Raw genomic sequence first — 27272 nt, forward strand, 5'->3', positions numbered from 1 at the left:
TGGATGGTTCCTCTCATGTCTTCATGGAACGACTGGATCATCTTGAGTAACCGTGGAGGACAGCCTATCTTGTGGAGCAGTTTGAACAGACCATTCCTGCTGACCAAGTCAAAGGCCTTGGTCAGGTCGATGAAGGCTATGTAGAGTGGCTTCCTCTGCTCCCTGCACTTCTCCTGCAGCTGCCTTAGACAGAAGACCATGTCAACGGTAGACCTCTCTGCGTGGAATCCGCACTGAGATTCGGGGTACACCCTCTCAGCAATCTTCTGGAGTCTGCCAAGGATGACGCGAGCGAACAGTTTACCAGTGACGTTTAGGAGGGAGATTCCACGGTAGTTGCAGTCGCTTCTATCTCCTTTGTTCTTATACAACGTTACAAAGTTAGCGTTGTGCATATCCTGTGGAACCTCACCCTCTTTCCAGCACAGGCACAGTAGCTCATGTAGGGGTTTCAGGAGTATGTCCGCGGCGCACTTGATTACCTCTGGTGGTATACCATCCTGGCCAGGGGCCTTTCCTGCTGCAATGCTGTTGATGGCTCTCTTCAGTTCATCCACAGTCGGTTCCTGATCCAGTTCATCCATTACTGGTAGGAGCTCGACAGTATCGAGGGTTGCGTCAACCACAATGTTCTCGCGTGAGTACAGCTCGGAGTAGTGCTCAACCCAGCGCTCCATCTGTTTGGCTTTGTCAGCGATGACTTCACCAGATTTGGATTTCAGAGGTGCCATCTTGTTCTGGGTGGGTCCTAATGCCTTCTTCATACCCTCGTACATTCCTCTGAGATTACCAAAGTCAGCACAGGTCTGGATGCTGCTGCATAGCTGGAGCCAGTGGTTGTTGGCACAGTGCCTGGCTGTCTGCTGTACTGTTCTTCTGGCCGCTCTAAGTGCTTGCTGGGTGCTCTGGCTCGGTGAGCGTTTGTACTCCAGGAGTGCAGCGCGCTTCTTTTCAATGACTGGAATCATCTCATTGGAGTTAGCTTCGAACCAGTCGTTCGTGTTTCTAGCTCTTCTTCCAAACACCGACAAGGCCATGTTGTAAACTGTATCCCTCAGATGTTGCCATTTGGATGTCGCATCGGCGCCCCCAGGGCCGCTGCGCAGATTTTCCTGGAGGGTCTCTCTGAACTTTTCAGCTTTCTCAGAGTTTGCCGTCTTTCTGGCGTCAATGCGGGGCCGTCCAGCAGGTTTAGAGCGGTACAGCTTCTTGGGTCTCAGCTTGAGCTTGGCGCAAACTAGCGAGTGATCTGTATCACAGTCAGCACTATGATAGCTGTGTGTCAGAAGGACGTTTGAGGGTATTACGCCTAGTGATGACCACGTCTAGTTGATGCCAATGCTTCAAGCGTGGGTGTCTCCATGACACTCTGTGCTGTGGCTTTGTTTGGAAGAATGTGTTTGTGATGCACAGATTGTGGTACGTGCACAGTTCAAGGAGACGCTGTCCATTGTCATTCATTTTTCCCCCACTGAAGTGTCCTAAGCAGGAAGGCCATGAGGCCCAGTCAGCTCCAACTCTTGCATTGAAGTCACCCAAGATGTACAGTTGTTTACGAGCAGGTATTTGTGCTACAGCAGCACTAAGCACGTCATAGAACTTGTCTTTTACTTCTGGTGTGGTGTACAAGGTTGGAGCATAAGCGCTGATCAGGTGGACGGGACCAGCGCAAGTTTGAAGCGTGATCCGCAGAAGTCTTTCTGATCCGCCCATGACTAATTCCGCCATTTGTAGAAGGGTATTTCTGACAGCAAAGCCAACACCATGCTCTCTGGGTTCTTCTTGGGCTTTCCCCTGCCAGAAAAAGGTGTAGTCCTTTTCCTTTAGAGAGCCCGAATCTGCGAGTCGCGTCTCTTGCATTGCAGCGATATCAATTTGGAGCCTCTTCAGTTCCTTGTTGATGACAGCGGTCTTTCGGGTGTCACTAATGGCCTGAAGATCTTCAGTCAAGCCGGTCAGCATGGTCTGCATATTCCAGCAAGCAAGCTTAAATTGTTGATGTTTCTCATTTCTTGTTGATTTTCTTATTGGTTTGCCTGGTGCCCAAATTCGCTTTCAGCGAGCACTGTGAGCAGTGAACAGGGGCAGCAGCTAACAGGGAAGGGAGTTTGCCTCTGGGAGTTTGCTGAGGGAGGAGGCTCGTGTTTGTTGTCCTTTTCAGGTATGGTTTTCCACCTGTGCCCTGCAAGGCAGCACTCTCAGGAAAAGGAGTCTCTGAAGAGAAGAGCCTGAAGAGCGATGGGGGAAGGTGGACCTGGGGGCACTGAGAGCAGCTGGGGGGAGAGGGGCCAGTGCAGTGAGGAGGGCGGACATGGGAGCAGATGGGGGTAGTGGTTTGGGGAGGGTCCTATGGTGATGGTAGCTGGGGGAAGGAAGAGGAGGGGCCCGGGGATATGAGGTCATTGCTCCACAGGGAGCTATGGTGACTTGTGGTGACAGGGACGTATGAAGTAGTGGGATCCTTAACCACATTCTCCACACCCCACTGTCTTGTGGGTTATTCTGGGAAGGAGCAAGGCTAAGGGAGTAAACCCTGACAGAAAATCCGGAGTGGATTCCGAAGGCGGTTCGGTGTCAACTTCTGGCACTATCCCGGCAAATCCTGCAGCTGAGCTGCTACCAGATGTGGAGGTTATCCTCTCCTTTGGACTATATTAATAAAGTCGAGAGGGGGACGCTGTCTGGGCAGCCCAGAGTCTCCATAATAAGTGCCCAGGCTCGCGCCCAGAGAGGTACTCTGGCATTGCTGAACAGCATTGCATCAACACGGGAGGCAACAGATACCGGTATAAACTCTTGCTTGATTGGCGTAGAGAATGAGCGCCAGGGGTTGCCTTCAACGGTGGGAGAGATCCTCGCATCTCACTGGACAGTCACCGCCCGCCTCAAGCTGGGCAGCCCCCAGCCAATAGGGTACTGTCCCGCCACAGTTCACCTGCCTCGCTGCGTGCGTGAGGCTTAAGGTTCCTGAACCTGACAAGTGACTGAAATTTGGGGTAGTCCTTTGTGGCACTCATTATATTACCATTTTCATTGGAGAACGTGGGTACCAATCTCACTACCTCTGGCATGCTAAGCAAGCGCTGTACCCTGTTGACCCGACTCCCCTTTCTGTTCCCACTTACTCTCCATGGCAGCTTTGGAACAGTATTTGCTTCCTCACAAGTGTTCCCTTAGTCATCTCAATGAGATAAGTTGTTGTAGTATTTCATAGTTATTAGTTAATTGTTAGTCATTAGTGGTTGGGATCATTCTGCTCCACCACCTGGCTGAGGCTGTGGGGCATGTCGGAAGCCCAGGGATTTAAGGCTTGTAGTACTTTTCGCAAGTCTCTGCTGATTAGTGAGCCCAGGATTCATGTCAGAGGTGCTTGGAGAGAGGCCCATCAGTCTGAAGTGCTGTAAGATCTGCAAGACTTTCAAGCCTCACGCAAAGGAGGGAGACTTTTATTTGAAGCAGCTCCTGACGCAAGCTGTGTTTTGACCCGTGGCATCTGAATGCCCAGGCCCAAGCTCATTGGTGCAGAATGTCCCAGTCTCAAAATGGAAAGCAGCACCGAGGAAGATTCTGTCAAAGAGCCCAGCACATAAAATCTCTGTCATTGTACCATCAGGCAGCTCCCCAGCACCTGTCTATATCCCCAGTGCTGCTCAAGTGGCACAAAAGGGCAGAGAGGGTTTGCACTCACCCTGGAGCTGCTAAGCAGTCTGGAAGCTCAAGGGCACAGAGAAGGGACTTGGCTGCTCAGCAGCTAGAGCTGGTACCATTGACTCAGGGGGCTCAGGTCCTTTTGAGTCCCTCACCTAATGTCTCTCCAGCTAACTCTGGACATGTTCAAGGTAGCCAGAGACGTTATAGCATTAACTGTTCCTCTGGTCCCAACTGCAGAAGATAAGCCTCTGGCACTGGACAGACAGGTTCTGTCCAGAGGCAAGCCCACACTACTACAGTGCTCAACCTCATCAGACTGGCATCATTCCCAATCTCCGACATCTCAGCCCCACTCTTTAATACTGACACTAGCACACCATTGTATAGCATCCATAGAGAGCTCACTAGACCTTCTGGCATTGAGGAATCTTAGCTGATCTTCCTCCATATCAGAGGAGTGGAGCTGTTTCCCAGAATCAGGTTCAAGGGACCATCTCCTGGCACAGTTGACTAATACCAGTTCAGGTCAAGGTACAGAGAGTACCAGTCACTGGCACCATTCCCCAGTGTCCTCTCCAGGGCAGCTAAGAGCTTGTCAGTGCTGCCCAGGTCCGGTCTTCTGGGTCTTCCAGTGTTAGAGGCAGAGTCTAACTATTCTAGTAGGTGAGAATCCATAAAACAAAAGAGAGACACTCACATGCTCTGGCAGCCATAATGGCCACCACTGGCGCAGTGGCCTTTCTGGACCCCTGGCCTACTACCAGGCCCAGGGTGCTCCCTCAGTTGCTTTCAGATCTGTTACATTGGCCAGGAGGCTGAAGAACTCATCTCCTCCAGTGGAATATTATTTTTCAGTCTTCCTCTGCCACTTTCAGCAGAAATCATTCTCTAAGATCAGCACCATTTTCACCTGATTGTTACAGGAAGCATACTGAAAGAATTTCCTCCCAATTCACTTTCATAGGTCATGCACCTAAATTCCTCATGCTCTTCAGATGTCACCTGCTTGGCATAACCCACTGTATCTTTATAGTTTTTGGTTCTGACTGTACTGATCTCAGTGAGTTCCAGAGCAGGAGTGGTCTACCCTGGACACCAGTTTCCAGTGTGGAAAACCAGGACATGGGCAGTTTGAATGCCATGTATGACAGCATAGCTATGTCTACACTAGCTAAAAACTTCGAAATGGCCATGCAAATGGCCATTTCAAAGTTTACTAATAAAGTGCTGAAATACATATTTATCACCTCATTAGCATGCAGTCAGCCGCGGCACTTCGAAATTGATGCAGCTCGTCCAGATGGGGCTCCTTTTTGAAAGGACCCCGGCTACTTCAAAGTTCCCTTATTCCCATCTGCTCATAGGAATAAGGGGATTTTGAAGTTGCCGGGCTCCTTTCGAAAAGGAGCCCCATCTGGATGAGCAGCGCAGCGGCGAGCCGTGCCGATTTCGAAGTGCTGCGGCCGCCCACATGCTAATGAGGTGCTGAATATGTATTTCAGCTCTTCATTAGTAAACTTCGAAATGGCCATTTGCATGGCAATTTCGAAGTTTTTGGCTAGTGTAGACACGGCCCATGGTTCTTGAGGATGGTAAGGTCAGGAACAGAGAAATGATGAAGAATGGCACTAGGTGGTAAAGGAGACAGCCCAAATGCTTTTAGTGTGGAAGGGCCAGAGACTTCAAATTGAAGATGTAATCAGCATGGGTAAATGGTGTCTGGTGAGGAGGGGATTCCTGCAGGCCATACGTAAGAGTTCCTTTAGACACAGAAAGCACAGAAGGGAAGAGCATGCAGCAGATCCCTCTACAAAGATTGTGAAGAAGTCTGCAGCATCATAATCTCCTAGATCAGTAAAGTGCTTTAACCTACTGGTTTGAAATAAAAAAGATTTAAGAGACCGATTCCTTCCCTAATTAAGACTTGATGTGGGAGGAACTGAATCTGAAGGTTAAACTGGAGAGACTAATAGAAACAGAAGATGCAAGAGGAGACTAATGAGTTGAGAGAGCTCATTTAAGGAAGACGTGCAATTGTTGGCTTGGGCAGAGGCTGTTGAGGAGCAGGGCATCCTCAGTATTGATAAGGAAGATACATGCTGGGAGGCTGCGATAAAGGTAGACTCACCAGTTGTGGCAGCACTGTGTTTTGGTGCCAACAGCTAACTAAGGTCATAAGTACAGCACTGGGAAGAGAGAGTGTGAGCATGCTGCTCTGGTAGATTGAGAAGCACTGAACAGAAATGACTGCCTTAAAAGAACTCAAGCAGTGGGCCCTGAAAGAGAGATATTAGCGATTGACACGCAGAGCTTGGCATTCAAAATAGAAATGAAGGACAAAACAGATGATGAGTAGAAGGTTCTTCATGAGAGAGGGAAATGCCTTTGGAGATCAGCAAATTGTAAGAGCTGATCAGAAACAGACTTCCAAAGGTTAAAATGGGAGAGGGGAAGGCTTGGACTTGCGAGCCTGCCTCTGATATATGGCTCTAGAGAAGGGACTGTGGACAGTCAGGGCTCAGACCTCTCAGTTATGAAATATAAGTTACTGATGAACTGAAAAAAAGTGGAGTGTGGGGGCACAATTTACTTACAAGTTCCTAGAAAGGGTCATGTATGTGTAATAGGATGGCTTTTTCCTAAAAGCTGAAATGCCTAGGACTTGTCAACTCTGATTACCAAAAGAACCATAGCCAACAGAGGTCAGGTGATTTCCCTATACAGAGCAATAGGGAGTGATAGGGAGGCTCAGTCCCCCAACCCACAGCTTTAATTAGTTAACTGGTAGGTTAGCTACTGTTTAAATGGTAAAATAATTAAATGGGATTTTACATCCCTAATTGGGACCCTCAGGATTGTTATTAAATGAACCCAGACAGGAGTGATATTAACACAGGGAGAAACCTGTGAACAGTTCTAAGGTACCCTGAAGAGGGAAACAAAGACAGGCTACTTCAGAGTAATCCTGGCCATAAGGGGCTGCTCAGAAGGTGGCTTACCGTATTAGAGTCCCATTCTATTTTCTGGGTGGACTGTATCAGAGGAGCATGAATTGCTGAATGATGGTCATGACAGTGAACATCATTTCTGGATGAACCAGTGGTCCCTTCAGCCCCTCTTACCATTGGCTGTTTTTTAAAACATTCCAAGATCACCACAAGAGGTTAACAGTAACCCTTAGTCTGTTAGAACTTGGGCAGAAGAAATCCAACAAACTGTTGGATTTTTCTCCATCTGGTCTCTTGAGTGTGTTGCTGTGTCTATAAATGAAGGAATGATTTTAGACTCAGCCCATGATCTACGGGTTTCAATTCCTGCAATATTAAAGTGTGCAGACTGTAGTTATCAATTCTGTTGAAAGGAGTTTGGGTATTTTTTGTTCTTATCCAGCTCCAGGTAGCTTGTAATGATGGCAACTAATGAAAGATCTATACAGTCTAGCTCAGCTAAGTGTACTCCAAAAGATAAGCAAAATAATTGTATCAGTTTCTCAGAAAACACTATTCTTCAGCCTGTTTTTAATTCAGGATAGCAAACTGCTGGCTCAACTTACAGATAAGATGCCAGAAGAGCTGAAGGGTGAGTTAAATCTATATGGTTTGAAACACAGTTTGTGGCCTAGGCAATTCCAGATGCCCTAGACTCAAGGGCCATTTCTGCACTGCCACTAATAAACGGCCCGAAATATGCTAATGAGCTCTTCCAGACTCCAAAACAGCATGTAGAAGCACAGCCCCCGGGGGGATCTTCCGGAAGGCCCCTTCTTCCTGGGACGTTTCAGCTTGGAAAAGAAAGAACTAAGCTGATGATAGAGATCTCAAAAAGCCTGATGGGCGTGGAGAAAGTAAATAAGAGTTCTTTACTTCTTCTCATAACACAAGAACTAAGGGTTAGCAAATGAAACTAACAGATTAATAAATTTAAAACAGCAAATATTTCTTCACACAATGTACAATCAACCTATGGAACTCTGTCAGAGAATGTTGTGAAGGCTAATACTATAAAAGTATTCAAAAAGAAGTAGGTAAGTTCATGGAGGATAGGCCCATCAATGGTTATCAGCCAGGATGGGCAGGCATGCAAAACCATGCTGTGAAGTTTCCCTAGCCTCTTTGTCAGAAGCTGGAAATGGATGGTGGAGTTGATCACTTGATTACCTGTTTTGTTTATTCCTTGTGAAGCACCAAGCATTGGCCACTGTTGGAAGACAGGACACTAAGCTAGATGGACCATTGTTCTGACCCAGTATGCCCATTCTTTTCTTAATCCCCAGGTCTTCCTCACTTGATATAGGAAGGGGGAGGGAGTCCTCAACTGCTCCATTTATTCTTCTCACTTCGCTGTAGTCCCAAACTCTCTCCTCTATTCCACACTTTCCTGCCCCATATGATTCTTCCTCTTCTGGGGAAACTGTCTACAAACTTTGAAACTGTCTTTGTATTTTTAAGCTTCTATCTGAAAACACTGCACTCAAAATAACCCAAAATTTGAGTCAGTACCCCTACTGTACAGTCAGCATCCTCCTGAAATACTGACCGAACATTTGATTTTAGAGGATTTAGAAAAAGCTACCTCTAAATAGAAGTTGTGAAACAATTTTAACTCCATTGGTGCTGCCATTCCATTATAATAAGTTAAATACCACAGGTTCTTGTGCAGAACTTTGTGGTTTTCTTCTGTTAATCTTTTACCAAACAATAATTTGTCTGTTATTTAATAAGTAATTGCATCTACTATTGCCTTTCTTCCTTTTTTTGAGAATTAGAAGGATTATGGTGAGACAACACCAAAGTCACCACAAAAATCATCAGATTCCTTTTAATTCTTTTTGATTTGTACAGCATCAATCAATATATTGTACAAAACCAGACTGTGCTTTATTTTCATCATGTCCATGATGTTTAGTATAGAGCTGTCTGCAGCCTTTATATCCTTGACCATGCATTTTTCCTAGTGTGGTCAGCCATTCTAAACTAGCTCCATACTTTAAGTCATTTGGGAAATTGTTCAACTACTTGAGGGATCTCGTGCGTAGCGGGGAGAGGGGTAGGTTCCATAAGATTTCTTGTTATCCGTCTGGTTCACCACTGTGAGGATTTTAGAGAAGGTGACGTGATTTGGGTGGTTGTCTCAACAGAATGCAGATAATGCATATCTCTAGATCTAATGAAAACAAGACCAAGTTCTTCAATATACTTAGGCTTTGCTAGTGCTAAACTGGAAATAAGGCTTTTATGACAGTGAACAAGTTGAGGCTGTGGCCTGATCTACATCTAGAACTTTGGTAGACCTAGCTACAATATCTCCAGAGATCCAAAAAATCCCCAGCCCTGAGATAAGCCAACCTAACCCCTAGTATAGGCACCCCAAGTGTGTCTTCCACTAACCTAATTACTGCCTCTAGATGGAGTTGATTTACTACAGTAATGGGAGTGTATGCGCCTGGGTGCTATGGCCGTGCCCCTCTGGGCGGCGCAGGCCCCTACCGCTTGCCCTGGGTCTAGCCGTCCCAGGGCTTTGTCCCCTTTAAGAGTAGGTGATCGGCCAGCCCGCAGCCTTAAAGGCTGCGGGCGGGGCCATGGCCAGTCAAACAGTCCAGGGTCTGCCTTTAGCTCCGGGCGGGACCGCAGTCACAGCTGCTGTCCTGGGAAGCCCAGCCCTTAGTTCAGGGTGGGGCAACAGCACAAGGTTTGGGGAACAAGCCTAGCCCTCAGTTCAGGGTGGGGCAACAGCACTAGGTTTGGGGAATAAGCCCAGCCCTCAGTTCAGGGCAGGGCAACAGCACTAGGTTTGGGGAATAAGCCCAGCCCTCAGTTCAGGGCAGGGCAACAGCACTAGGTTTGGGGAACAAGCCTAGCCCTCAGTTCAGGGCAGGGCAACAGCACTAGGTTTGGGGAACAAGCCTAGCCCTCAGTTCAGGGCAGGGCAACAGCACTAGGTTTGAGGAACAAGCCTAGCCCTCAGTTCAGGGCGGGGCAGCAGCACAAGGGTTGAGGAACAACCCCAGCAAGGGCTTACCCCATCGGGGAGCGGGGAGGGGGTCACAGGCCCTCCCACACCACTGCGTCCCGGCCCGGGGCCCTGTGGGTCACTTACACACAACCACGGTGGTGGGGATCCAGGCCGCAACATACCGCCATGGGTTCTGGTGCAGCGTTCCCCGGGCCACTTCCTGCCTCCACCTCCATCGGGGGAAGGTCCCAGTCCATCTGGTCAGGGGGTCCCGTGGGGTCGGCCCCCTCCAAATCATCTACCTTTGGGGGCTCCAGCCAGTCAGTCATCTCTGCATTATTGGGGTAGTCCGGCGACGGTAGCACGGTGGGTCCGAGGCGATCCTGGGCCTGGGGGCTGCAGGGCTCTGCTGGAACTCCGGGGAAGGCCGCTCCTGGGGCCTCGTGGTTGCTATCCCCTGCCTGTCTGGCTGGGCCTGGGGTTTCCTCCAAGGAGGGGGTCCTCCACCGCATGAGGTTCCTGGCAGATCTGGGAAGTCCAGGTAGGTCCCCTGGGGCATCCGGATCTGTAGCTGTCCTGGCTGGTCTGGGCCACTGGGGGCTTGCTCCTCCCAACTGGCCAGGCAGCAGCGGGCTCTCTGCCCCTGGCATCTGGGAGCCCGCGAAGGCACTACCTCCCTGCCTGGAGGCCCAGGATTTAATGGGTCCCGAGCTCTGCCCTTGGCCCTTCTGGCTCTGGTCCCCTCCCTCTGAGGGGTGGGCCACTGGTGTTCTGGCTCCGGGCCCGCCCCCCAGGGCCTCTGCGCAGCCTCCTCTGCCTCTGAGTCAGCGGGAGGCCACAGCGGCTCACTACAGGGAGGAAAAAGCCACTTCTGGGTGAGACCAAAAGTCCATCTAGCCCACTGGCCAGTCTTCCAACAGTGGTCTATACCAGATGCCCCAGAGGGGGTCATTCCACTCCTATCATTCATTTTCAGCCTCTGACAAACAGAGGCTACGAACACCATTCCTACCCATCCTGTTGAATAGCTGTTGATGGACCTAACCTCCATGAACGTATCTTGTAATTTTTTGAACCCTGTTAAAGTCCTCGTCTTTACAACATTCTCTGGTAAGGAGTTCTGCAGGCCTATCAAATGCTGCATGGAAAAAAAAAACAACTTGCTTTTTAAACAAAGAAAATTAAATCTGCTACCCATTTATTTCATTTGGGGACCCCTAGTTCTTATGAATTGTGCCATGAAGCCTCTATGAGCTCCATGCCAGTCCCAAGCCTGGATGAAGGAAGAGGGTTGGTCAGATGTGTGCTGATGAGCTGACCGTCAAACAACATTATGAATGAAAGCTGATGCCAGCACAACTAAATGATAAAAGATGCCGGCTCGGACGTCGCATGGATAAACAAGGTCCACAATGCCAATCGAGCGATCAGGGTTGGGTCAATAAGTTGGCTACCGAAAGAAAATTGCAACTAACATATATGCTATCCATTGGAACATGGAATGTCTGAACACTGTGGGCAACTGGAAAATTAGAGCTACTTCAGAAGGAGATGGAGAGATACTGATGCAATATACTTGGACTGGCAGAGATGCGTTTGATGGGATCAGGAGAGATATGCGGTTGCGAAGTCATTTGGTCAGGAAACAAAATGAAGCAGGAGTGGGATTCCTTCTTAGCAAAACAGCTAGAAGAGCATTATTAGGATACAAACTGGTGAGTGCAAGAATGACGGTAGCGAGATTCAAAGCACAACTGTTCAACATCTTAGTCATTCAGGTGTATGCACCCACGTCGGACAGTATGGAGGAAGAGATTGGGCTATTCTGTAAAGACCTCACAAGGATGGTGGAGGAGATACCGAAGAAAGATGTGTTGATCATCAGAGGAGATTAGAATGCGAAGGTTGGAACAGATAACAAAGGTTGGGAGAGAGTCATGGGAAGGTTTGGATATAGAGAAAGAAATCAACAAGGTGAGAAACTACTAGAGTTTGCTACAGAGCATGAGATGGTGATCTGTGACACGAGATTCCACCGAAAGGACTGTAGGAAGTGGATGTGGTGATTGAATGACAGGAAATCCAAGAACTTGATAGATATGATTTTGATAAGAAGATGGATAATATCAGCACAGCAGTGCTGAACTTTCCAAGGAGCGGATATAGACTCAAACCACAGTCTAATGATCACAAACATGAAGATAAAACTCAAAAGAAAATGTAAGACAGAGTTTAAGAAAAGAAGAGATGTGGTGAGGCTATGTGAGGAAGAAACAGGGAATGCGTACAGAGCAGCTCTTGAAGAGAAGATTAAGAATATTGCCACAGAGAAAGACCTCGATAAGAGAGTTGCACGGATAGCCATCGCTATAGAAGAGGCAGTTGAGCAGACTGTTCAATAAGAAGTGGATTACCCAGGACACACTGAAGTTGGTTCAAGAGAAGAGAGCGCTGAAGATCAGAAGAGATGTCTCTGAAATGGCAGAAGAGCAATATAGGGTGAAATGCAATGAGATAAGGAAAGCAGCCGGAAAGGATAAGGAGAAATGGTTAGAGGAGCAATGTGAAGATATAGAGAGGTATTATGGCAAATGTAAAACCAGGGAGGTCTATAAGACTATTAGGAATATTAATAGGAAATGGCAACCAAGGCAGATAGTGATCAAAAATGAGAACGAAGAAGTGCTCATAAACAGGGAGAAGATTATTCAGCAGTGGACGAGATATTGCACCGACCTACACAAAGCACAGTTGGACCCAAGTGTCTCAGAGAGACTGATTGAAGATCTGAAAGAGTTATCTCCACCAAGCATCGAGAGCAAGACCGACATTTCGAAGGAGGAAGTAGAAAAAGCAGTGAAACGACTAAAGAACAACAAGAGCCCAGGAAATAAGATCACAGGAGAGATGATCAAATGTGGCAGAGAAAGCAAGATTCATGAAATACACTATGTAATTTAGCATGGAAAGAAGGGAAGGCGCCTGAGGAATGGACAAGATATGTGCTAGTGACAATACCCAAGTAAGGAAGTACATTGGAGTGCAAAAACTACAGAACGATTGCCCTAACGAGTCATCTAGGCAAGGTGCTGATGATGATACTGACTGAGAGACTAAGATCGCAGATAGAAGTACATATAGCAGATGGGCAAGCAGGGTTCAGAAAAGATATAGAAGTACCATACAGCAGATATTGGCACTAAGACTGATAGTAGGGAAAAAGCTTGATGAAAGAACAAGAACGTATACACTTGCTTCGTTGATTTTCAAAAGGCATTTGACAGTATTGATCAGAAAGTGACTTGGGCAGTCTTTGGGTCATACAGAGTGGATAGCAGACCAAGATGGTTGTTGAAGGGTATCGGTGATAAGGCAGAGGCAGTGATGAGAACATGCGGGGGGTTAGGAAGATGGCTTAAAACAAGTAGAGGTACAAGACAAGGAGATCCAATATCACCAAGTATCTTCATCACACATCTGGAGAGAGATGGACAAAATCAAGGAAGAAGTAGAAGGGGCATCTGTGCATGGGAAAAGAATTAACAACTAGAGGTTTGTGGATGATATAATTGTCATTGAGGAAGATGAGGAGAAGCGTGCGAAAATGGTGCAGGTGTTAAATGAAGAAGGGAAGCAGTACGGCCTGATTATGAACATCGATTAAAAAAATGATATTTGAAGCTAAGGAAATAGGAAGGAAGATCAGTGTCTGATATTGAACTAGAAAATGTAGAGAAGCTCACGTATCTGGGGAGCAACATAACGTATGATCTAGACTGTAAGAAGTAAATAGTGACTAGAATAGCAAAAGCAAGAGCAAGTTTGAAGGCGATGGAAAAGATCTGGAAAAGCAAAGCAATTAGCTTAAGAACAAAGCTGAGCATCTTGAAAACATGTTTTCAGCAGCATGTTGTATGGATTTGAGATGGGGGGATAACGAAAGATTCGAAAAGAAGAATATTGGCATTCGAAATGAGTTGTTATAGAAAGATGCTGAGAATAGGATGGATGCAGAAGGTCACCAATGAGGAAAGATACAGCCGAAAGAGAATCTGCTGCAGAAGGTTATAAAACGGAAGCTACAACTATTTGGGCATATTTGCAGAATGAACAATGAATGAAAAATCAAGACCCAAGTATCTGGCATAATGGACGCTTCGAATAGGAGAGGCAGACCCCACAGAGAATGGATAGATGATATAGTAGATTGTTGCAGAGCTAGTCTACAGAAACTAAGCCACTCTCCACTGGACAGGGAAAGATGGAAGGAAATAGTGAGAGAGGCATCAGACAGCAACAGGCACTGAGCCCACGGTTCCTGATGATGATGATAATGATAGTTCTTATGGGAGCAAATAAATAACTTTTCCTTATTCACTTTGTCCATACCTGTCATGATTTTACAGACCTCTATCATGTCCTCCCTTAGTTTCGTCTTTTCTAAGATGAGAAGTCTCAGGCTTTTTAATCTTTCTTCATATTGTACATGTTCCAAACTCCTAATCATTTTGTTGCTCTTTTCTGAACTTTTCCAATGCCAATGTGTCTCATTCACATCCATCTTAATTGATTTAGATGTATGACTTCCATCTCTGTTTCTCTACTATCTTTCTTTTTCTTTCCCTTCATGCATCTGATGAAGTAAGTTTTAACTCATGGAAGCTTATGCCGTAATAAAATTGTATAGTCTTTAAGGTATCACCAGACTTCCTTGGTTTTTATGTCTTAAGGGATGTTGGCTGCAGGGATACCACTGTATTATATAAATGAACTTAAATCAGTATAGCCTTATATGTCTTAGAGCATAAGTACCACCGTGTTCTCTCCAGAAGTTGCTACGGTTAGTTGAAACACTAGATTTAAATATCTTGGACTAGTCGCATGACTTTCTCTCATTAGAGATCATTTAACTCTGAAATTTGCTTTTTACTTTCCTCTCCCTACTACTGATTTGTCAGAGCTATAGTCTATCCTTTCTTTTCTTAAGTTTTTGCTTGAGGTTGGTTTGGATAGCAGTGAGGTATCAGATTTTAAGAAACTGCCTTTCCTCTCTTGCATCTTCAGAGGCAAAAATGATATGTCTGTTTAAATTTGTGGACATGTCCTGAGACATGTTATAAGTTATAAGATTTATTTTTGTTATATGAATAAAATGTAGATGTGAGATGCCGAGCAAGGTTCAATTGCTGCTCTACAGAGGTTCCTTCATGGTGCCATAAATCTGAATGTTGTCTCTGCTCTAAACAAAGCTCCTACTCTTTTTTTTTGAAGTCCCTCTCAGGCTGTTGCCATTGTCTTCTGGATGTAGCAAAATAGGAAGGAAAGAAAGGAGCACAGACAGGCCTCTTTCTTCCGTTAAACATAACCACTTTCCTTCAGACACAACTAGGTGTTTTGTCTGCATGTAACTATTTTCTTTGAATTAATATTTTATTTTCCTAATGTCTACAAAAATAGTTTTGTAAGCCTGGTAACATTCCAGAGTGTGCATTTGATCAGTTACAAATGTCTTAAGTGTGCTGAGGCACTCATCTGTGCCTCAGTTTGTATACCTAGTGTAGTGATGGTTTGCAAATACTGGCAGTTGAAAATATTTCTATATTGTATTAATTTTTCTCAAGTTTAATTATGTTCTAAAGTTTGAATTAAAATATAGAGTATGGAGGAGTTTTAGGAATTAGGAGAGACTAATCAAAGCAGTTAAAGTAAGGACTGTGTATTCTTTAATTGTATTTTGATATTTTCATTCTTAATTGATGCTTAAATAGCAGATCATTAGCAGATCTTAATATTCTGAGTCTTTTCTCTCCCAGGCCTTGACTTAAGGACAAAAGAGGAGTTCAACATAAAGCCATTTGATAGAATAATCGGATTAAAAATATAGTACCCGATGTTACATTAATGTGGGTGATAATCATGTAATTGTGTAAAACCAAAGGGTAGCAACAGTAGGGGAAAAAACACCTGAATAGAAGATTGCTGGTTTTCAGATCTTGAAAATGCTTCAGAAGATGTTTATATATTTCTGTTCATTTTGGGGGTTTAATTTTAAGTACTGATAGCCTAGTATAAAATTAATGTAAGGTAAGAAATATCAACTGGAGACTTAGATTTCGCTGTCTAATGAATGCATTTATATATTTACTTAGAGGTATTAAGTCCTATGTAGAACTGCAGCTACTTCACATCCTTATGAAAATTCATGGACAAAATTCAGATAAATTGCTATCTACAAAAGTTCAGTACAAATAAAATCTCTCTTGCTTCTTACATTCTAGCCATATTTCTTTAAATCATCTAGTGGAGGTTAAATATCATCTACTCACCTTATGACCTGTGTTCTAGTTACTGTAATTATATTGGTTTATCACTTTTCAACACTTGGACCAGTGAAGTAGACAATGTATATTGTCTATGAATATGAGTGCCATGAATTTCTTTTTAATATTTTTTTAAAAGGGCCAATATCTTTTTTCTCCTAAATTTTGATGAATTCTTCTTAAGACCTTTTATGTGGGAAGTAATTTATTAAAACTATTTTCCTGAATTCTTTTTTACCTACTTTGTCCACTAGCACAAGATTAACTAGAGTGCTATTCATGCCAATTTAAATTGTCTGGAACTCAGAATTTGGCAAGTTAAACTATTTGATTCTGATCCTTTCAAGTTCTAGAGTATCTCCACAGTGAATATATAAAATTCACATTAATTTCAACAGAATTATGTTAACAAAGAGAGGACAGTGTGCCTTTAGATAAATTATATACTTAGTATAAAGTAAAACTGTATACCTTTTTGAAATTTATTGTGAAATTAGGCATAGCTTCTTTGAACTGCAAGTAAAAGGCCCCAATCTTGCAAAAACTTACATGCATGCTTAACTATGCACTGCAAGTAGTCTCGTGTTAAGTATGCATGAGTACATTTTGCAGTCTCAGAACCCCTGAAGGTATGTCTATGTTACGGAGATACAAATATAGTTAGTGTGGCATATTCCCATAGTATGGGCACAGCCCACATGGACTGAAGGATTTTTCATAAACACACCTCTCTGAAAAAATTCAGTACATCGATGGAAGCGCTCTTCTACTGGCTTAGCAGCATCTCTGCTCAGGTTAGGTCAGCTCAGCTGTGTTGGCCGTCCTTTGTGTTTTCGTAGACACACCTTCCTGTCCTTTTAAGCAAGAGCAATAAACCTAGCTTGTGAAGTGACTATACAAATGGCATTGTGGCATACTTTTTTGTGAATGTGTGTGTGTGTGTCTGTCTTTCACTCATACCAAATGTGCTCAGTTTCCAACTTCAAGTTTTCCTCTTAAGTATTACAAAATCAACTGGTCTCTGAGAATTGAGGTGGATTCTTTTCTTTTTTGGGGTTTCACCATAATAAAGATTCTGCACATTAAAAGTAAGCCATTAGTTTCTCCTGTGCAGTTCTGTTAATTTACACTGAAGGTCTTGGTGCCATTTCATGTAAGAACAAACTGTTAAAGTATGTTCTTTATTATTATCTCTAGGGAGACTGTATGGGAAATCCAAAGATACATAATCTGTCATCAGAGATGTCAAGAAAATTTAAAAAAACTTTTGTGCTTTTGTTACTTCATAATACCACACATTTTAATCTTTGTCCCCAAAACCTTGTGCTAGGTAAAAAAAAAACAAAAACAAAAAAAAACAGCAAATTGGCAGGAGTTCCCAATAAGTCAGTAGAAATGGTTGAAAAACAATAGAGTTGGAAAGTCTTCCATTCTCTTTATTTGATTTCCACAGGAGCAATTTGAATTTACAGCAAGTATTTTGTTAATATGAACAAATGGTAGAATCTAGATCGGTTTCTTAGTTGGGTTGGCTAACCACAGCTGTAAAACTTATTGCTGACATGTAAGTAGGTGAGACTTTGAATTATGGGAACAAAAGTGTGTGTGTTAATGTCATGTCTTGTCCTGTCTCCCTAATTGGTCATCCTTCTCAAAAACTGAGCACAAATGAACAACATGGCGGGGGGGACAGGTAAAATGGTACTATTTTTTCTTTGTTTCTTTGAATCTTAGATCTGAAAAACAGTGCCTTGTTTGTTGATCTTGCTGGTGTTTGTTATGTGATAACGTTTTAATGTCATAGCCAATCAATTCCAAAATTTCAGGGAGATTTTTAAATATTGGTCAGAGTTCTACTGATTCTGGGGACAATCATAACATCTAAAGAGGAAAAGAGTTGAACAGCTGGAGCCATTGTCATCTGTCAGTGGCATCCAGTAACATCTTGCAGCACAACTCTGTCCTTGCTCATGTCTCCCATACAGCTAACTGCAGTGGTCCCCCTCCCTTTTATGCCCAAGGTCACTTTCTGAATTTAGAACAACCCTATATCTTCTCTTCCTTTTCCATGAAGCCCCACCATGCTCACCCCATCCCCCTTTCTCCATATCTTGCTCTTTCGCACACTGTCTCACTGTTTCCAGGCTGGGACAAGGACTTGTGATTTGGGAGTGAGTGTGGGGTGCAGGATGGTGTGTGGTGTCTCTGACTCCTTGGTGCCTCTGACTGACTGCTTGATGATGGTCAATTAGTTTCAGTTGTGATTATGGTTCTTATGATGTGTAAATAGCCTGAGACCATTAGCTCGTTTCTGCTAGGTTAGTAAGCAACCATCGGTAATAACTTTCAGTCGCTACAATCCCAAATTTGATTCAAACCAGCATGTCAAGATGAAAGGCTGTACAGCCCTTATACTAATCCCCTGAGCCATCTAGTCTGAGGAATAATTTGATGCATGCCTTGTTGTAATGGGAAATAAATAAGAAATCCTTTGCAGTTCAGATTTTACTGAAATAGAATCAGTATATGGGAATATTTTAACCTTTTTACATAAGCGATTTCTAACGGTTCAAGAAAATGTTGCATTTGCTTTTCAGAATCACTGATTTTTCCCTCCCAACCCCACCACATTTGTAATAGCAAGAGTTAATACAGTGGAGCAATAGAGATTCTGAGATGCAGCACAGGAATTATGTTCTCTGTCATTTGTGGCTTAAGAAAAGGGGATGGTATTCAGCATTTGAAAGGGCTTTAATGAATGCTGTTAGTGTTTGTGAACACTAATGGTCAGAGGATGGGGAGGAAAGCAATAGAAAGTACATTGACTGCTTCAGTGAGATCTGATTAGCATTTTTCTTGAGGTGACTTGCACCTTGTATTTTCTTTCCAGTATTTTTCATAATCTTTTGCCATTTGTTTATATTCAGATGACATGATTTAAAAAGCATTTTTATGTATGTGAATTCAATCCCTTCCAAAATTTTCTTGTTATACAGACAGAGCATGTATTTCTGTGGTCTTGGTTGAATGCACAAATCTTCTTTTATGTGCATTGCTTCTTGCCCTGTTGCCTAGACGATCACTTGCTTTCATTGAGGATGTCTGGCTCTCGTAAAGAGTTTGATGTGAAGCAGATTTTAAAAATCAGATGGAGATGGTTTGGTCACCAGTCATCAACCTCTAACTCTTCAGTGGGCAGCCAGAGAGACTTTTGGAACAGAGGACAAAATACAACAACTGGCGGGACAAAGTTTTTAGATCCAGGTAACCTACCACTACCTTTGGCATCAATTGGTTACAGAAAGTCTGGCCAACAGAATTTTCAGAGTTCACCTCCTCAGCCAATGGCATCCACCTCTAAAGTCCCTACATTTGAGTTCACAACAGAAAATTGTGGAGATGCATGTTGGCTTGACAGACCAGAAGAAGAGGATGGAGCAAGTGAAGAAGAAAATGAAACAGACAGCAGTTCATGCAGGTTAATTGTTATTTTCCTATTATGGGAAATTAGTTGCCTTTTGATGTCTTGAATGTCATTTCATGTTTCATGCCTACAAATGTCATTTATAATGTGTCTTAGATTAAAATGCTTCTGAATTTTCTGATGGTTGCTTTTCATCAAAAACATAAATATACGTAACTGGCAGAATAGATCATTGAATATATTTCCTATGGCCAATTTAAAACGTAACTTTAATATATGTAACCTATAGCAATTTTTTGTAGCACCTGAAAATATGTACATACCAGCTGTCTTAAGAATTAGTTTTACACTAAATTAGAAAGAAATAATGTAGAGGTAAGATCTTTATAGCTCTGAAATCTTCAAATATTTTTGAGAATAAAATATTCATGTGTAAAAATAATTTAGCTATGAATCTCTAATATAATTTTCTCCTCTATATACATTTTTGCCGTATTCTTCAGTTGAATAACTGGGCGGTTAAATTGGTATTTTAATCTCCATATTTGTATATTGATTATGAAGCTGAATGTATGTATAGCTTAAAGAGGGAAAAAAATGTTGCCTGCATCCGTTGAAACAGATTGCCAACCAGCTTGTGCAGGAAACTGAAACATGAAGAATGCCTTGTATTGTGGCTGTGCTAAACAAGTATTTTAAATTGAAAATGTAATTGTCCATAAAATTATGGTAATAGTTTTTTTTTATCTTACACCTTGTTTCTGGCGCTAAAAATAAATACATTATTTTATCAAAAAGTGTATGTTAATTGTGGGAAAATAAGTAATTTAATTTCCCTTTTTTCTCTTGATTGTTACCAACATGTCAGTGTATTTTTATTATCTACTTTATTACTTATGATACTACACAGAGTAATGTCTTTCTGAGCCCTTTTGTTCTAAATATTAGAAATACTACAATAGTTAAATTGCCATGTCAAACTCATTTCCATCTTTGCTTTCTAGCTTTTAAATTTATTTTGCAGTGACTTGGTATTCTAAAGAGGACAGACGATCATCATTTAAAGTGAGCAGAGTTTTTATTAATAAGCCTATTAAAGATAGATCAACCTAGTTAATGTAGTTTCACTGTATTGCATTTTCTTTGAAGAATGTATCCATATATAGAAAAATTTAGTCAGCATAAGGGAAAACCAACAAGAATAAACACTGCACAATTTATGGTTTATATCCTTCGGGATGTGGGGACAAAACAATAATTTCTCCAAGAGTCAGCATTGCCTTTGCTTTTGTCTGATGAATTGTCAACATTTGTCAGAATTATAAAGGGAAAGAAACACTGCATGCTGAGGTTTTATTAAAAAACACTTTAATCTTGCTGAAATAAGTATATTTAGCTATCAACAAAATGAGTTTCAGAGAAAGTTTCACCTTGATTGATGAGGTGATTTTTCCATGTCTGTTTTTATAAACAATTATTTGATCAGTTACTACAGATTACATGAATACATCACCATTCAGTCTGTATACATGGTATGTTTTTAATATTCTCAGAAACATATATTCATGAATGCAAATTTTTTGTGTGTGGCAATATACAAACAAAAGAGAATATTCTCAAATTGAGAACAATGACTGTAAAAAAAAGTCTTTCATTCCAAGAGATCAAGGTGCAATTTTAACATTAAAAAGACATTTTTGTTTTCCAGAAACAGTCAAGTACAGGAAAGAAACTGAAATATTACAAGTAAAACTCGTTAATTGGAATACTTCACTTTTACTATCTGTTTGAAGTATAGGGGGGAAATCTGTGTATAATATTAATATTTTAATTTTGTTTATGGTGGTTGATTTTTTTTTTTCATTTTCACAATCGGTGAGGGTTATACAGTACTAGAAACACAAAGTACAAATCTTGGCTGGCTTCTGTATCCTTTATCAAAGTAACTGCATCATTGTCTTCTTGTAAGTTTTCACTCCTAACCCATGTCATGTAGAATTATTTGCCTGATGTGTGTATTCTTTTTATTGTGCTATAACTCTTTCCATGACTTTATTTTCATTAAATGAGAGAATTTTAGGTAAATTGTGGGTTCAATGTGAAATTTCATGCCTAGTTAATGCCAATGGTTAAGAAATTGCACCATTTAATCATTTGTGTATGCATTCATCTCCAAAATAAGGTGTTTACAAAACCATTTCTGGTACACACCCCTTACAAAAGCTACGTAAGAACCCACAAACAGGCATAATCTAAAAAATGCCAAACAGTATGTTGACCCATTCTGACTGGGAAGCTCCCCACTTCTTGTCATCATTAATATAAAGGGATCTAATAACCAGACGATCAGTCTGCTGTGTATATTCTTCTAAATACAATTTCACATTTATTGTATTTGTTTGGGTACCTCATAAATAAACTTTGTTGCCCTCAGACTTCCTTCATAATGTAATAGTTATATGTCCACTTTAGTGGAAATAAGCCACATCTAAGAATGGAAACTCCATTTGAACTCAGGGTTGTTGGTTTTTTTTTTTTCCATTGAGCTCTGTTATAGAGAGAAGGCTGGAGAGGGACTGAGAGAGAGAGAGTGAGAGAGTGTGTGTGTGGGGGGGGGGGGCATTTCCACTTCCTCCCCTGCCTAAGAGTAAAGGAGAATGGGTCTCCAAGCCCATTGGTTTGTAGACATCTGCAAGGAAGAAATGTCGTGTGTGGGGAAAGTTCTTGCATCCGCACTTCTCTTTTTAGTTGAGTGCCATGTTGCAGGCCCTGGAAGTACAGCATGATAGAAGGAATAGTCTTGTGCTTTGTATGTCTCCTCTCATCATGAATTATAGGAATGTGTGGGCCAAAGCAGAAGGAAGAAGGGGGTTTACATTTGGTTTCTGGTGTTGTGAAAGTTTAACATCCTAATGTGCAAACTTAATGTGTATTGGGGCCTATAAATGATATCTTTTTTCTGTTCATCTTCTCTTACACCTTTTGTGGTGCTGCTGCATATTAGGCCTAAAATACTGTAGGGTACATCTTCCCCAGAGCTGTCCTGTCCATAGGATGGCCAAGGACAATTGCTCTTGGCCCTGCAATTTTGGGGGTTCTGTGGGGTCCAGGTATCCTGGCACCAGCAGCAGGGGTCAGGCCCACCTCTGCACTCACTGGTGGCCGTGGGAAGTAGAGCAACAAAGCTGTAGCTCACTCTGCTCCCCCAGCTCCCATCCACATTGCTTGGGGGAGAGGGTTTGGAGGAAGTGGTCGAACTGCCCCCTGCACTCACTGGTGGGGAAGTGGAGCAAGCTGAGGCTTGGTTGCTCCAGTTGTCCGTGTTAGTGGGTGAAGGGGCAGGCCTGAACCCAGCTGTCAACAGCATGCCCCTGCTAATACACAAGTCTGCATGACACAGGGGAATGAGCTAAGGGAAAGATGATGTGGGGGCAAAATACAGGCAGGAAAAGGTAGGTGAGGGTGGAGCAGGTGCAGCAGCTTGGAGAAAGGAGTGCAATGCGGGTGGAGTAGGACAGGAAAAGAGGGGACATGGCCTGGTGCAGAGGGGGCTGTCCCAGGTCCCAAATCACCCTATAGATGGCCCTTACCTTAGGGTTGCCAACTCTGTAATTTTTAAAAAACAGATGCTTCAACAGGAGAGCCAGAACCTCCCCTTTCCTGCCTCTTCCCTCCAAAGCCCTTGCCCTTACCATTGCCCAACCTTTTCTCCTGAGGTCTTGGTCCCTGTTTAATCCTCTTCCCCCTCTACTCCCCATTGGTCTCATCTTTTCTTCTCTCATACATACCCTGCTTTCTTTCCCACTCTGCTTGAATTGGGAGGGGCTTGTCTTCAAAGCTGGAGCAGAATTAGCAGCCACTAAAGCTAATGAAGGCAACCCTGGCTGAGTAGGAAGTGGTGTGGCTGATGACCTGGTGCCTCCCCGCTTGCATTAACTAGACTTTTGGTTTCTGGTCTGTAGATCTGACTAGACCAGGGGTCTGCAACCAGTGGTTCCAGAGCCATGTCTCTCTTTTTTTTTTTTTAAACTGATTATTTTCAATAAATGATGAACATCTAATAGCCCAACAATGAGCTCAACTCGTATTTAAATAGCAAATGACATGGGATCTCAAAATGCTGCATAACTCCCCCTTTAATATGTGCATTGCTTTATGGGATATAATACCGTGTGTTTTGATTGTGTTTCTAATAAAGTCTTGATTTTGAAAAGGAAACTAGTTACAGAGAGGTAGTCATTTTAGTTTGTACTCTAACAAAACAGCAGAAATGTAGCACTTTAAAGACTGACAAATAATTTATTTGGTGATGAGCTTTTGTGGGACAGACCCACTTGATCAGATCAATCTCATTTCCAATGCAGACTGACATTTATAGGTACAAAGGACCAAAAAAAATTGCAGTAAAAACTGACAGATCAAATACATGGGACGGAAGGAGGAGAATGAGGGGCGGGGGGATTTTAATTGTCCTGCCTGAGATAATTACAAGCATCAAAGAAGGGGAAGCTGTCCTTGTAATGTATGAGGTAACTGATGTCTCTGTTTATACCACATGTTAATGTGTCAAATTTGAATATGAATTCCAACTCTCAAATTTCTCACTCTAATCTGTTTTAAAATTATTTTTGCTCCAGGAAACAAATTCTCAGATCTGTAAGAGAATGGCCCACTCCATTGACATGTTCACCGGCTGACTTATGTGTATTGAGTTTCTTGATGTTTGCTCTGTGTCCATTTATTCTTTGGTGAAGATTTTGCCCAGTCTTTCCAATATACATAGCGGCAGGGCATTGTTGGCACATAATGACATATATAATGTTGCTAGAAGTGCACAAGAATGTGTCTTTGATCTTCTAACTAACATGGTTAGGTCCAGTGATGGTATTCCCAGACTAAATATGTGGACGAAATTGGCAGCGGGGTTTGTTGCAAGGAAAAGTTCCAGCATTATTATTACTATACTATAGCTTGTGATTGCTGGTGAGAATCTTTCTTAGGTTAGGAGTGTTAAGTAAGTGTCTGCATTTGGCCAGGCCATGCTCGTGAGGCAGGCATTGCCACACGCTCTGTCTAGGCCTCAAACTACATCCTGTTGTCAGGCAGAATACCAGAATTATTCGCGCCAAAGTTTCGTGCCTAAATCTCAGACTCTAACCTTAAAAAAGCGAACTCAGGTAGCAACCCAGCATGTCGCCTAAATTGTTTCCCTGATTGGCTTATCAAAATCACTCCACTTTCATGAGGGGAGGGGGCAGTTTGGAAAGGTATAAAAGACCCCGCCCAACCGGTGCTTGAGGAGGTAGCAGCTCACGTATCTCCAAGCGCCAGTCAAGCAGACTGATCACCTGTCCGACCACCTCCCCTGGAACTCCAGGCGTAACTCAGGCCTCATAACCGACTCCATTCCGACACGTAATGTTTCTGCTAATTAGCATAGAACTAGTAAGTATAAGATTATGAGTACATATGTAATAGAATAAGTTTCAGTTCATAGTTACAGGAAGGGTTTAGTAATTCTAATAGTATAAGTTGTTAACCATAGGATTTGCTTAGTAATATAGAAAGTAGAGTTAAATAGCTGGGAAATATAAGTGTATAAGTAGTAATAGGAAATAAAGAATTGTAAACTGCTTATTATCTTGAATAGTTTATTTACTTACTGAACAATACAATTGTCATTTCTAAAGAATCGGACTTTGTCATTATTACAACAAAAGGTAGGGGGGGCAATGAATATAACCCATCCTAACCCCTGGACTAATTTAGATAATTACTGGAATCTAGAGACCCCTCAGGGAGTTGTGGTTTTCCTGGTGGGTGTAATTCTATTCATTATATTAGTCATCCTTTGGAAACCCCGATTGTAATGTCTCAGGCCCTTTGCTATCAGGCTCCTCCCGAGGACCACCCGAACCCTAGGGGGTGTTACAAGGAGGTTCTCTCTAACAATTCCTGTATGGCTTCATGCCTTCATTCATGCAGGGCTATACGTTTGGAAAAATCTTCTACTTCTTGTCAACCAAATGCCTTCTCTTTCATATCCCAAGAATATTACCTCACTCCTCTTCTCAACAAACTTTCCACACTCTGTCATTTGAATTGCTGTCCTGTTGATTTTTGATTCAGAGCTGTTTTGGGAAAGGAGCATCATAGTCCATGTTTTTGAAGTGTCATGTAAACTAATGTTAATAACTCAGAAAAAGCTGACCTTTTAAAGTTCTGATGGTGAGGTAAGTTTCTTGCCTCCATCTATTGTCCAAAATATACAATGTTGTGGGGACACTTTGTTTTTTTGACCTTTTATACATTGAAGGCTTTTGCAAAAAAGTTCCCATTGGTAGCACTACTGGGAGCTTTATTCTAGGAAAAGACTTCAGCAACATCTTATATTTTTACCACTGCTTTGCTTCATAGCAATAATAGTGTGGTTTGTGTATTTGGGGGGTGGGGGGGATATCTGTGGCAGGTACCAGTATTATATTAGGTATCCCAACTATAAAAACCTGGTAGAGATTAGGCACTGCATGTAGTCTTTACTGCAAGGTAGCTAAGTGAAATCAGCCTTTATAATGCTGCCTGTGATACAGGTCTCACCTAGCTTACCTTACAGTAAAACTACAGTGCTGTGTCTCCACTAGACATTTACAGCAATATAGCTAATGTATATTTCTTATGCCATGGTAAAAATGCAACTTCTTCTTGGCAGTGAAGACACTGTCTTAGTTTAAACCAACAGTGGCAGTAGTAGTCGACAACTTTTTAAAAATTATGTTTACGTAATAATCATGTTTCAAGCTAAAGACACTAGCTCTCAAGAAGAACAATGACCATGCTAAATTTAAAATCTCAGAAATTAGTTTTTTTTGGAACTGGTATATAGGGCCATCTTGAACTTCTTTTATAGTGACAAAAGGACAGTGTGATTGTTTTTCCACTCTACCATAGCGATTTTGCAGACTTAATATTTTTATTTTAGTGGTAGAGCCAAAGTGTTGAGAAGCTCAGTCTAAGGTTTGATCTACAGTAAAAAGTTACATTGCTCAAAGGTGTGAAAAATTCCCAGAATTATATAGTTAAATAGACCTCATCTCCAGCGTAGACAGTGCTAGGTTGATATAAAGATTCTGGTTGATATAAAGATTCTTCTGTTGATCTAAGCATTGTCTCTTGCTGGAGTGGAATTGCCTATAAGTTTAGTGCTGGTGCAACATTGTTTGGTAGTGTCTACACTGAAATGCTGCTGCATTTTTACTGATGTAGCATATCAAGTGCAGACAAGCCCTAAAAAGTCAATATTTTTGAAAACAGAATATGTGAAAACAAGCTACTTATAAAAAGAGTGATGGATTTGTAACCTGAATTATGACAAGCACGCCTAGTGCTCATTAGAATTCTTATGCAATAATTAATTTTTTTTTGTTTACTTTGTTGCTGACATTGTGCTCCCATCTTCTTTGGAATTTAGAAAAAATTGACATTTTTCTACTGCTTTCACAGAGAGCTTTCATATTGTAAACTGCTGCTCTGTGGCCTTGTTCAGTTACAGCAGTGTGGCTTGAAATAGCTAAAGGATAAGTGTATATTCTACCCTCCCTGCTTTTTAATAGGCTGTTAATTTTGAAGACTCATTACAGTCACTCGGTGCCACCATGATTAATTGTTTTGCTACTGAACAATGAACGACTTTCCCAGGCAAAAATAATTAAAAAGGCTTGCTTGGAAAAACATAATCCCTTAAACTGGTGGCTCTCATTGGCTGTGTCTACACTAGCCCCTTTCTTTGAAGGGGCATGGAAATGACATGGACCGGGGAATATCAATGAGATGTTGTCATGCATATGCAGCACCTCATTAGCATAGTGGCTGCTACACAAACTTCAAAGTGCTGACAGGCAGTCTAGATGCGGACACTTTGAAATACA

General features: G+C 42.5%; 1 protein-coding gene across 5 annotated transcripts in view; it reads left to right on the forward strand.

Moving 5' to 3' along the window:
* KLHL5 (kelch like family member 5) overlaps nucleotides 1–27272 on the forward strand; it is a 218534-nt gene that overhangs the window by 126531 nt on the left and 64731 nt on the right. For 2 of the 5 annotated variants that reach the window (XM_074992610.1, XM_074992611.1), the window contains exon 1: nucleotides 18983–19401. The exons of the other annotated variants lie outside the window; for them this stretch is intronic. In XM_074992610.1, coding sequence (XP_074848711.1) covers nucleotides 19022–19401 — 380 coding nt within the window. In that variant the 5' untranslated portion in view covers nucleotides 18983–19021. Of the gene's footprint in view, nucleotides 1–18982; nucleotides 19402–27272 lie in introns of those variants that run through there. 5 annotated transcript variants of the gene reach the window in all.

The sequence above is a fragment of the Carettochelys insculpta genome, chromosome 4 (assembly GCF_033958435.1).
Source record: "Carettochelys insculpta isolate YL-2023 chromosome 4, ASM3395843v1, whole genome shotgun sequence".
Classification (NCBI taxonomy): Eukaryota; Metazoa; Chordata; order Testudines; family Carettochelyidae; genus Carettochelys; species Carettochelys insculpta.